The sequence below is a fragment of the Spermophilus citellus genome (genome assembly GCF_964194105.1).
Source record: "Spermophilus citellus genome assembly, chromosome: 6".
NCBI classification, from domain to species: domain Eukaryota; kingdom Metazoa; phylum Chordata; class Mammalia; order Rodentia; family Sciuridae; genus Spermophilus; species Spermophilus citellus.
In genome coordinates, this window is record NC_138187.1 from 74,864,407 (window position 1) to 74,877,774 (window position 13,368).

The 13,368-nt window shown below is 36.9% G+C and overlaps 1 protein-coding gene across 1 annotated transcript in view; it reads left to right on the forward strand.

Annotated features, from left to right (window-relative positions):
- Positions 1-4,332: 4,332 nt before the first annotated feature.
- TMEM236 (transmembrane protein 236) overlaps positions 4,333-13,368 on the forward strand; it is a gene marked incomplete at its 5' end in the record, with an annotated part of 47,890 nt that continues 38,854 nt past the window's right edge. The window contains one exon of the mRNA XM_081300522.1: positions 4,333-4,589. Within this exon, the coding sequence (XP_081156648.1) occupies positions 4,333-4,589 (257 nt within the window). The remainder of the gene's footprint in view (positions 4,590-13,368) is intronic.

Below are 13,368 nucleotides of genomic sequence, written 5' to 3' on the forward strand. Positions count from 1 at the left end.
CAAATGACACTTTAGAAGGGCTAAAAAGTGAAATAGTTGAAGTTTATACCCTGGACCAGACAAACATCAGATGGTCCCCTTCAGCTTTCTTTGATAATGGTCACATTCATCCTGGAATATGCATTGTTTGAGGGCACATGGGCTGGGAAATGTTGGGAAAGATATTGTAGCATCAGTGTCTATAAAGCCTTTGTGAATGCTCAGAGAGGGTCGGAGTCTTTTCCTAACATTCATTATGAGGTTAGTCCGATCTGCAGTCCAAGAGGACTTTGTCTTTTCATTTCCTTGGGACCCTAAGGAAAGATGGTTATGAAGAAAGGAGACCTGGTAGCTGTAACTATGACCAAATCCAGCAATGGTGACAGGGACCAAGCAGGGAAATGGAAGTTATATACTGAGCTAGAAGATTTAATGGGACAGAGAATGCATGATTTCTCCTTCTGAAATGTCAGAGTGAGAGGCAGCATTCCTTGGAATAAAAGAGCAGCTATTACCAAAGCTCTGTACATTCCCCTGACTGCACCCCGCTTCTCTTCCAGGAATATATATTATGTGCTAGACACTGTGCTGAGAGATAACACAAAAATGAAAGCTGATGTTCCCTGTCTTGGAGGAACTTATGGATATGTAGGGACCACATGTAAACCAATGAGCTAGGGTGATAAGTCAATCCTAGGATTCAAAAGGTATTTTGACACAAAAAAGGAAATGCTTAATTCTGTTTGGAGAAAGACAATAAAGAAAGTTTGCACAAAATAGAAAACACTTGAAATGACTGTCAAAGCATGAAGGCTACACTTCCAGCTTTCTCATATGACAGCCGAAGGCAATCCAATACACCCCAAATGCCCGGCCAGGAAAAAGTTATTCAAAGCTTTCCCCTGTCTTCTGCTTGCTGCTTGAACATTTCACTGCTCTTCAGTATTGTCAGTAAAAGGATAAGTGGAAGTGAAATTTGTTTATCTGGCTTCTGCTTAAAGAAAAGCAAGGGAAAACAAATTGGTGAAGGAAAGATTAAAAGAATAGAGCACAAACTTTTTATTCAGTTGGAATGTCTAAAATCATTTTCTAATTTTTATGCTTATGAAATATTCATGTGGATGTGTAACCGACGTGATTCTGCAATCTGCATTTGGGGTAAAATTGGGGGTTCATAACCCACTTCAATCTAATGTATGAAATATGATATGTCAAGAGCTTTGTAATGTTGTGAACAACCAATAAAAAAAAGAGAAATATTCAGACTGTGGTAATATTAATCAAAGGCAAAAACCTCCTTAATTTCACCTTCCTCACCCACTCCTCAGGGTCAACACTATTAACAGTTCGGATGAGTATCTTTTTGGATTTTATAATTTACATACAAATCTACAACTACAATATTTTAAGAAAAAAATGGGATTGTGCCCTTGATTATTGCTATACACTGTATCTGCAACCTGCTTCTCTCCTCAACATATTACATAGATCATGAACATTCTTAGAAATATCTTTCAAAGGAAATGTCATTGCACTGTACAGAGACAATGACTGTAGAAATATTGTTGCTATTGCTTTGAGCCAACAGAAAGAGCAATCCAAGTCCAAACTCACTTCTGCTGGGAAGGCTTCACTTGATGAACTCTACTTTGGAAAATTTTTTTTTTCAATCTGGTATTTTCCTTTGAATTATCCAGTATTTTCACGTTGTTTCTGAATGATATTTGGCCCCTACTCCTAAACGTACTACTTTATGCTATACTCAAGCCCTTTGTGTGGCGAGGAAAAACTGCTTGTTATAGGGATGTGTATGAACTGGAGACTTCTCCAACTGAGGTGCCTGTTTGGAGAGACTGGTCTGTCTTGGTATGCTTGCCGCTCCCTGTCCATCTGTTCCAGTCTTCTCACTCTACAGATTGGCATTGTGACTCTACTGGCTTCTCTGTTTCTTCCCTGTCTGGCTTCTGTTTATTTGTTAGTTCATTCATTCATTCATTGATCAGAGAGTTACTGAGTATTACCAACATGCCAGAGCTGGTCCTAGCACATATAGTTTGGCTCACTCTAATTTCAACTCTGAATCATGGCCTTCTTTAGATCTACTAACCAGATGCTTCCCATGTTTCTAAGTCCAAATTCCTAAAGGGTGAGAACTGATTGGCTCAGGTGACACCAGACCTTATGGAGACATTCCATGGCTCAGAGCCTATTTGTCCAGACACACGTGGCTCGAGAAGGAGGACGGAGGACCATGGGTCCTAACCTGTGCTGCACGCTGTCTCAGATCTTACCTGTGCATTTGCGTTGTCTCCCTGACCTGTACGTAGTTAACAGGGACTGCCATGGTCTGCGCACAGCAAGTGTTCAGTGGACCACGTTAAAACATTCAATCATTTCTTCACACACAGTAGGGCTTTCTAGGGGCAGAGGGCCAGAACCACAGACTCCCCCTTGCTCAAAGAAAGCATAGCTAGTGATAAGAGGGCGATAGAAAAGAGCAGGTCATGTCACATGAATGCCAATGCTCTCTGTGTTGTCTTTGAAGTTAAAGGTGAAGGGAGAGTATAAACCAGAGGAAAATTATGGGTGGGAGAGACACCCTCGAGAAATACTGGTTGCAGGCACAGGGGCATCTAGAGAAGCAAGCTTATAGGAGGGACAAGAGTCACTGCCTGTTGATTCTGTTCCCCTCTGGTCACCCCTCCATTGGTATTAGCAAAGGCTGTCACTTTTTGCCTGGTTTCCTCTGTGGTTCCCACCAGTCCTCCCTGCCTCCTGGTAGTGCCATTTCTGTCCTTTCTCCACATCAGCACTGACTTGACTTTCCAAATGATCAAATGATTCCTGTGTTTAGAAAATACTGAAACTTTGTTTTTTCACTGCCTGCCACGCCCCTCCCCCCAATCCTTACTGGGACATTTTTTTTTTCACTCCCATCAAGTTTTCTAACATCACTTTTTCCTATTATCTGCTATGCTACACCAGACTCTTCTTTAACAATATTTTTTAGCTGGAGATGGACACAATCTCATTATTGATTTATTTTCATGTGGTGCAGAGGATCGAACCCAGCCTCACATGTGCTAGGTAAATCCTCTACCATTAAACTAGGACCCCAACCCTACACCAGACTCTTATTAACCAGTGCATCCTCCTTGCCTTCTTTTTTTTGCTGTCTGAAATACCACCGACAACCTCCATCCATCTCCATTATCCACATTTTCCTCTCCCATAGGCCAAAGGAGAAGTCCTTCTGTGTGTCACCACAGCATTTATGCTTCTGACCTTTGTTCTTTTTTGTTGTTTATAGGTTTGTTTTTTCCATTGGACTGTGAGCATTTTCAGGACAGGAACCTCTTCATTCATTTATCTTCACACCCTAGTAAAGCACTCACCATGAGTGCTCAAATATGTTTTCTTTCTGTTCATGTGTGTGTAATGCTTTATTTACTTTTGGTAGTAGAAATTAAACCCAGGGGTTCTTTACTACTGAGCTACATCCCCAGATCTCTTTATTTTTTATTTTGAGACAGGGTCTCACTAAGTTGCTGAGGCTGATCCTGAACTTGTGATCTTCCTGCTTTAAACTCTCAAGTTGTTGGAGTTACAGGTATGTACCACCACACCTGCCTGGTTCAACCATATTTGTTGAATAAAGGATATTTATGGACACAATTATTGTTTTTTAAATATTTGCGATACTTCTTAATGTGCTAATCCTGATAAAAGTTTTCTAATGTTGTTATTTTAGTTTCTTAAGAAAATAATGTTAATCTGTGGCTTACGATAATCAAAGTGAAATAATGCATGAAAATAAGTATCAGGAAACATCCTTTTTAGGAAGTTGACAAAATGAATCCAAACTCCCTTTTTAAACACTTCGAAGAAAAATGAGGGACAGTTCTCTAAGATGAAGATTCAGAGTCTGAGTATCTCCTCTTTCTCTGTTACATCTTTCTTTTTAATTCTAAAATGACATTACTTCCTGGTTTTACTTAACAAGGTTTGCATATTATAGGAGTTTTTATGCTAAAATTAGCAATAAACACTACATGGAAACAAAACTCTGCTTTTACCAGGGTTTCAAGACAGGATTTAGAGTTCATTCGATTTCTAACAATAGATGTGCAAATATGTTTAGTGATCACTCCCATAATGGCCTTGTGTCTTTAAGAGACTGTGGTTGTTAAGTCAGAAGATCATTGAACCATATGAGGGTCAATAAAAGAATAAAGTCACTGGTTAGTGATTCGAGTACAAGGAACTTGATCCTCATTCAGTATCTGTGTGTCCATATGCTGCTCACGGTCAAAGGGGGAGCAGTGGATCCCTGGCAGCTTGCTTCTCCTCGGGATGGCTTCAGGAAAACTGATTAAACTCATCGTTTTTGAGCTGCTGGAGTTTGCTGCTTTCTCAGTCCCCACACTGGTGGTTATGGAGCAGTTTGCCACCGCCTATCAGAGGACCAGGAATGCGTCTGAGCCAACACATTATTGGCTGATCGTTTCCTGTTCTATTGCTTATGTGGCTTCAGTGACTCTATTGATTTGGGTCCCCATAAAAGTTATCTTGCACAAGAAACGTCATCTTTACAAAAAAATCACAGGATGGTAAGTAAAACAATTCTTTGGCAGGGAATCCCTGCAAGACTTAACATGTATTTTCCAATGTACTATGAAGAAGGATGAGAGCCTAGCACTGGTGTGTATGGACAAAGTGAGATTATGGTAAAGGTACGATCACTGTTTCTGTAAGTGTTTTGATACTGTTGTATCTTCTACTTTTTCATGATGAATTTTCTAAGTGACAAAAATTATATGTGTCATATGTGTGGTGTTAGCTTGAGTCCATGACATCCTAAGTTGCAAACATTGCACCTTTATGGACTATAGTGGACCAGCTTCCTGTTAGTTTACTCTTGCTGTCATTTGGAACGTCCATCATTCCCTCACAATTTCTGGTCCAACCAAGAATCTGATAGTGTCAAAAAAAAAAAAAAAACAAAAAACAAAACTCCTATAGGTTATGACAGGTGCCCATAAAATTGCATGCAGTTCTCACCATTAAGTTATACAAATAATAATCATGAGATTAGGATGTAGAACTTTACTTTGGTGTAAAACTGAAAATAATGTCTGTTTTTGATGTTTTACATTCCATTTTTTAGATCTAATGTTTAACTGGACCATTAAGTAACTGACATACTATAAGCAACTAGTTCTTTTAGATTAAAAAAAAGACCACTTTACTATGTTGATAAATTCTATTATTCTTTTACAGAAAAAGTACTTCAATAACAATACAGAAATATTTTAAATAAACTAAGATTTAATGTTGGTTTAACTAACGGTTTTGCTAAAGGCTGAACTGATCTACTTAAAGGTATTGAGAATGAATCATTCCTGATCCTGGTAGACTTTTTCTTTCAGATCTTCAGATTTGATTCTTACCTACCTGGAATTTTTGAAATTTTCTCTGATTTAAATTTTCTTACTGATCTTTTAAAGTCAAAAAATGGAAAACACACTTGTAGAGTGAGGAGCTGGAAATTGAACACGAGCAAGGGCATAAATGTAGAGATAATTGATAGAGCAATCTGGCTAGAAATATCTTTAGGGGAATGTTGGAAGGGAGCGGTGAAGTGTGGGTGGAGTTCAAGAAGTGCTCTTTAAATATGGAGAGCGGGTGTGGCTCCCCTGAACACTGTCAGAGGACTTTCAGTTCTGCAAGAATAGAACTCTTAAGGATTTTCCCAAAATAAACTATTGCTTTCATTTGTGGCTATTGCTGACATGAGTGAGGTGTAGGCCTTTCCAACCTTGGCCAGAGCTCGAGGGTCTCCGGTGGGTAGCAAAGAGCTAGCTTGGGCCCTCCACCTGTCATAACCTATAGGAGTTTTTTTTTTTTTTTTTTTGACACTGTAAGATTCTTGGTTGGACCAGAAATTGTGAGGGAATGATGGACGTTCCAAATGACAGCAAGAGTAAACTAACAGGAAGCTGGTCCACCATAGTCCAAGAAAAGCTCTTGTGTTTGTTTTTGTTTTTTTCTTCACGTTGGCTCAAATCTCTAGGACTTAGCCGGGTACAGTGGTGCACGCCTGTAATCCTAGTGGCTCAGGAGGCTGAGGCATGAGAACAGTGAGTTCAAAGCCAGCCTCTGCAAAAGCAAGATGCTAAGCAACTCAGTGAGAATATAAATATAATACAACTCTCTAAATATAATACAAAATTGAGCTGGGGATGTGGCTCAGTAGTCGAGTGCCCCTGAGTTTAATTCCTGGTACCCTGCCTCGCCCAAAGTCTCTAGGATTCTATGTTCTGACTGTCATTTAGGCATTTCCTATGTCATTTGCTATTATTACCATTATCATTATTATTATTAAGCTCTAATTGCTTCTTTATGGATAATTTATTATGTTCTGAGAGCATTATATATGGACTTCATTTCACTCGATACCACCTCATATGAGTATGTCACCTCATGAAACTGCTATCTTAATGACTTTACCATTATTATCCCCAAGAGAAAACTGTTGATTAGAGAGATTAAGCAACTTTCTCAAAGTCAGCCAACCAGTGAATGGAAGACTTTGGCCCTAGATCTGTCTGACTGTATAATTGATACTTCTAACCACTACCCTAAACTATCTCTTTGAAGGTCAAGGTTCCAATCACTTAAGGCAATTGAGAGTGAGGAGGAGAGTAGTCCTTGGTTTCTACCCTCTAGTGCATGTTGTATTCTGGTGTCTATACAGATTTCATTTTTAACATCCTGGTTCAGGTATTCCTCCTGTGCTAGAATATCTTGCTTTGTGACAACAATTAAATCTTTTTTTTTTTAAAGAGAGAGAGAGAGAGAGAGAGAGAGAGAGAGAGAGAGAGAGAGAGAGAGAATTTTATATTTATTTTATATTTATTTTTTAGTTTTTGGTGGACACAACATCTTTGTTTGTATGTGGTGCTGAGGCTCGAACCCGGGCCGCACACATGCCAGGCGAGCGTGCTACTGCTTGAGCCACATCCCCAACCCCAACAGCCCCAACAATTAAATCTTTTAGCAATTTCTCTTGGGAAATCCTCTTCCAGTCTTTAGTTTCTGTGTATGGGTGTAGGCAGCCACACATGAATTAAATAGATGACAGTTTATCTATGATTTCAGGGAACTATGAAACAATTTCTTCATAGTCTCATGAGCACTATAACATTGCTCTCTTTTATCAGTATAAAATAGAAAAGACGAGCTACTAAACACTATTCTAGTAGCTTTACACATTCTGTGTTATTAAATCTAAATTTGATGACAAGCCAGTGACATGGAAGTGCTAAGGTTCTCATGTTATAGATGAAGAAACAGAAACTTAAAGCAGAGATTAACTTTGTCAAGTGATAGAGCTACTAAGTGGTGGTGCTGGGATTTGTTAGCATGGATCTCTGTCATTCAATGTAATTTTCTCTATCTCATGCAATTTTTCCTTTATTCTTTCTAATTATTTTTTTCCATATAATTATACATAATGGTGGGAGTTGTTGTTCCAGATTTTTTCATGAACCTAATATAGCAATATGATTTGGCCAATATTATTCACCAGTATTTCCTCCCCTCACTCCTTCCCCTGGTTCATTTTCTATATTCTTTTGGTCTCCCTTCAATTTTCATGAGATATGAGGATCTCCCCCTCCCATCATAACCTTTCTTTCTTTTTTTTTTCCTCTAGCTTCCACATATGAGAGAAAACATATGACCCTTGACTTTCTGAGTTTGGCTTACTTTCTGAGTTTGGCTTACTTTCCTGCAAATAACATAATTTTGGTCCTCTTTATGGCTGAATAAAACTCTATTGAATATATATCAAATTTTCTTTATCTATTGACAGGCTCCTAGGCTGGTTCTATAATTTGGCTATTGTGAATTGTGATGCTATAAAGGTAGGTATGCATGTGACACTAGAATATGATGACATTAGTTCTTCAGGATAAATACTGAAGTGGTATATCTAGATCATATGGTAGTTCCATGTCTTCCTTTTTTTAATATTTATTTTTTAGTTGTAGTTGGACAAAATACCTTTATTTTATTTACTTATTTACATGTGGTGCTGAGGATCAAACCCAGGGCCTCGCACGTGCTAGGTGAGCGCTCTGCTGCTGAGCCATAACCTCAGCCGTCCGTAGTTCCATTTCTTATCTTGAGGAAACTCCTTACTGATTTCCATGGTGGTTGTACTAATTTACAATCCCACAAACAGCATAAAAGTGTTCCTTTTCCTCAACCTCCTCTCCAGCATTTATTATTGTTTGTATTCTTGGTGACTGCCATTCTAACCGGTTGGGATGAAATATTAGTGTAGTTTTCATATGCATTTACTTAATTGCTAAAAGTGTTGAATATTCTTTATGTGTTTGTTGATAATTTGCATTTCCTCTTTTGAGAAGTATCTGTTTAATTTGTCAATTCATTAATTAGATGGTTTGGGGTTTTTTGATGTTAATTTTTTTTGAGTTTTTTTATATATTCTGAATATTAATTCTCTGTCAGAAGAATAGCTCCCTCACCCCATTCTGTAGGTTCTCTCTGCACATTCTTGTGTTTTTTTTCTTTTTGCCATGTAAAAGCTTTTGAATTTGATGCCATCCATTTTGTTTTTATTCTTTTACCATTACTTTATTAGAAGATAGGAAAGTAATCTCTAGCAAATATATTATCTGATGAATTTCATATCACATATTTTCCTAATTTTTTCAATGTTGATAGCCATCTTATTTATTAGTTATTGGTATTATTTCCTGAGCTTTAGGAGTTCTCTTGAGAAAGTCATTATCTGCACTTATATGTTGGAGAGTTGACCCTATGTTTTTTTTTCTAGGAGTTGCATAGTTTTTAGTCTAATTTCTAGGCCTTTGATCCAGTTTGGTTGGCTTTTGTGTAAGGTAAGAGATAAAATTTTAGTTTATTTTTTCTGGGTACCAATAACCATTTTTCTCAGTACCCATATTTTTAAAAGTCCATCTTTTCTCCAGTGTATGTTTTGGCACATTTGTCAAGGATCAGATGATTGTTTTGGTGCAGGCTTATTTCTGTGTCTTTTATTCTGTTACCTTGGTCTGTCTGTTTTTATGCTAGCATCATGCAGTTTCTGTTACTACAGCTTGGTAGTATAATTTGAAGTTAGCTATTGTGATGCCTGCCACATATATTTTTTTTAAATATTGGCTTAGAATTGTTTTGGCTATACTGGAACTTTTATTCTTTCAAAGGATTTTTGTTGTTTCTAGTTCTATGAAAAATGTCATGAGGATAATTTGACAGGAATTGCATTGAATCTATATATTGCTTTTGATAATATGTCCATTTTTACTAAAATGTTATTAATTCTGCCTATCCATGAGCATGGGAGATCTTTCCATCTTCTTATGTCTTCTTCAGTTTCTTTCTTCAGTGTTCTATAGTTTTTGTTGTAAAGGTCTTTCACCTCCTTGGTTGGATTTATTCCTGAATATTTCATTTTTTTGGGGGTGGGTGGGTATTGTGAATGGTATTATTTTCCTGATTTCTTTCTCAGCAGATTCATTGTTGGTATATAGATAAGCTATTGATTCTTGTTTGTTGATTTTGTGAATTGCTACTTTGTTGAATTTATTAGTTCTAGGTTTCTTCTCATGGAGCTTTTTTGGATCTTCTAAGCATAGGATCATATAGTCAGCAAACAGTGATAATTTGACTTTTTCCTCCATTTTTGTCATGGGACCTTTAGAAGATGGTTGATGTGTGGGTCATGAGAGTTCAAGACAACCAAAAGCAGTAAAGAGAATTTATTGGAGGAAGATATGCTGCAGCCTTGCAATGGTAGCATCACAAACACATCTGCCCACCCATCAGAGAGCTTTGGGCTTATATGCACTTCTGTGTTCTTTGTTTGCCTTTGGCAAGATTTTTTCCAGGAGTGATTTAAACTAAAAAACAAGTAATTGACAGATTCTTGTGCCTTACGCATAATTCTTATTGCACAACCACCAAAAGCTTCTTCCAGGCTTTACATTAGGTGTATGAGCTGCAAGTAATATATATGGGGTAGTACAGTAGGGGATTTTCCCTTCTAGGTTATCATAGGTCAAACTTGGGTATCTCTGCACATGCTCCTTTAGATGATTGGGCAATAAAAAAAAAATTTTTTTTCGTTGACATTTTGTGGAAGTTAGCTCCTCCAGTAAAAGCAATGGTGCAGGATGAAAAGGCTCACATCAGCTTTGCTAATTGAGGAGAGGGTGGGGCCTGAGATGAGTCCTGAATCTATCTTGCCTCAATTTTTATTCATTTCATCTTCTTCTCTTGTTTCTAACTTCTTTGGCTAAAACTTCTAGTACTGTATTGAGCAGGCATGGTCAGAGTGGACACCCTAGCCTTGTTCTTTTAAAGATGTGCTTTCAGTTTTCCCCCATTTGCTGTGATGTTGGCTTTGGGTTTGTTGTATATAACTTTTACAACGTTGAGGTAAGTTCTGTCGATCCCAAGTTTCTTCAGTGTTTTGTTTCGTGAGTAAGTGCTGAATTTTATCAAAAGTTTGCCCTGCATCTATTGAGATGACTGTGATTTTTGTCCTTAATTCTGTTTCTGTGGTGAATTATATTTATTGATTTGCATATGGTAACCGTCCTTGCAACCATGGAATGAAACCAACTTTGTCATGGTGTATAATCTTGTTGAATATGATTTGCTAATATTTATATTAAGGTTTTTTGCATCTAATTTCAACAGTGATATTGATCTGTTGTTTTCTTTCCTTGATGTGTACTTACCTGATTTTGGTATTAGTGTGATCTGACTTCATAGAATTAAATTGTGAATTCTCCACTTCTATTTTGTGGAATACTATGAGGAGAATTTGCATTAATTCTTCTTTAAAGGACTCACAATTCAGCTGAGAATTCATTTGGTTTTGAGCTTTTCTTTTTTCTTTCTTTTTTTTTTGGGGAGGCTTTTGAAAAACTTACTGCTTCAATCTCACTGCTTGTTATTGGTCTGTTTAGGATTTCTAGGTTTTCTATATTCTTCTGATTCAATGTTGGCAGTTCATATGTATCTAGAAAAATGTATCCATTTCTTCTAGGTTTCCAAATTTTTTACAGTGTAAATTTTCAAATATCCCTAGTGATCCTCTAGATATCTTTGATATTTGTGGTGATTTATCTCTTTTCATCCCTTATTCTATTTATTTGAGTCTTTTCTCTTGTTCTTTGGGTTTGGCTAGGAGTTTATCAATATTATTTCTTTTCAAGGAAACAAGTCTTTGTTTTATTAATCCATTGTATTAATTTTTTAACCTCTATTTCATTGGTTTCTACACTGATCTTAATTATTCCCTTCTTTCTATTGGTGTTAGAATGTTTTTGTTCTTGTTTTTCAAGGGTCTTGAGATGCATCTCTAAGCTGTTTATCTGGGATCTTTCCAATTTTCTTATATAGGCACTTGTAACTATAAGCTTCCTTCTTAGACTGGGCACAGAGGTACATGCCTGTAATCCCAGTGCCTTGAGAAGCTGAGACAGGAGAATTGCAAGTTGGAGGCCAGCCTCAGCATCTTAGTAAGACCCTGTCTCAAACCTAAAAAAGAAAAACAAAAAAAGGTGTGGGGATCTGATTTAGTGTTGAAATACCCCTGGATTCAGTCCCTGGTACAAAACAAACAAACAAACAAACAAACAACAACAACAAAAACCCAACCAAAAAATCCTTTCTTCTTAAGACTGCCTTCATAGTGTCCCAGAGATTCTGGTGTTGTATCACTGTTCTAATTTGATTCTAAGAGTTTTTAAATTTCTTTCCCGACTTCCATCTCTCATGTATAATTCTCAAGTGTATCATTCAATCTTTATGTATTTAAATAGTTTATTTGGTACTGATTTTTTATTTCATCTCATTATGATCAGACAAGATACAAGGAATTATATAGACACTTTTGCATTTGTTGAATTCCTTTGTTGCCTAAAAATATGGTCTGTTTTGGAGCAGGTTTCACAAGCCGTTGATAAGGAAGTGAATTTAGCTCTTGTTGGATGAAAAGCTCTGTAGATATCTATTAAGTCCATTTGAATTATAATAATTTTTAGGTCTGAATAATTTTTACTGACTGAATGACCTATCTATTGGTGAGAGAAGTATGTTGAAATAACCCAGTATCATGTACTAGTCTCTGAGTCTTTGCATAGAGTAGTGTCTGTTTTATGTAATTAGATGCATTGACATTTGGAGCATAAATGCTTATTACCAATCATAACTTTTTGCTATATTGCTCCTTTTACCAGTATGAAGTGACATTCTTTGTCTCTTCTGATTGATTTTGGCTTGAAGTCTGCTTTGTCAGCTATGAGAGTAACTGCTCCTGCTTGTTTTTAGGCTCCATTTGCATGGCATATCAATTTCCATCCTTTCCCTTTCAGCCTGTGGCTGACTTTGCAAGTAAGGCTGGTCTCTTGGAAACAGCACATAGTTGGGTATTGTTTTCTAATCCATTCTTCCTCTCTATGTCTTTAATTGGAGAGTTGATACCACTCACTGTTATTATAGAGATGTTTGTTAATTCCTGCTGTCTGAATTTATTTCTAATGTTTCATTTGGTCCTGTTACTCATTTGCTTGGCTACTTTTTAAATAAAATTCTTTCATTTGTGAGCATTGGAGTTAGTTTTTAAACTGAGTTCTTCTCTGTGTAGTAATTCTTCAAGTATTTTCTCTGGAACCCACTTTATTGTCATGAATTCTTTTAGTTTCTAGTATAAATGGATAACAACGAGTGCAACTTGAGTCCCAACCCCCAACCATTTCTTCTTGTGGCCCGATAACTGATTTAGGCTTTTTCTTTCCCCTATTTGTTATATTAAAATATTGTCAAGTATATGATACGTCAAGGTCATTGTACTGTCATGTGTAACTAATTAAAACAAATTAAAAAAATGTGAAAAAATATTGTTAAAATTTGAATGTGATTAGTATGTGTGTGGAGCAAGGGACCCTGTCTTTTGGCTGAATTTAGCTCAACAGCAGAATTTCTACGCTGTGAACTCATAGTGTCCCAGTGGATTCCCAGCCTCTCACAGAAAAGGGAGAACAAACAATAGGGACAAGAGTAGTAAACAATATACAACTTTAAACACTGAGTGCTTGCTATGAATCTACAACACTAATTGCCATAAAAAAGGAGTGTTGTGGTCAACAATTGTTAACAGCAATAATAAATAGGTCTGAACTAGACTTGGCATTAAAGTACACAGCAGGTATCAACCACACCATTTATAGTACTAACAGCAATTACCTAAATAGTGGGGGAAAGAATGATATAAAACATACAAATTCTAAAAGTTGGTAAAAATACAGTTTATTAGGGTAAAATAAA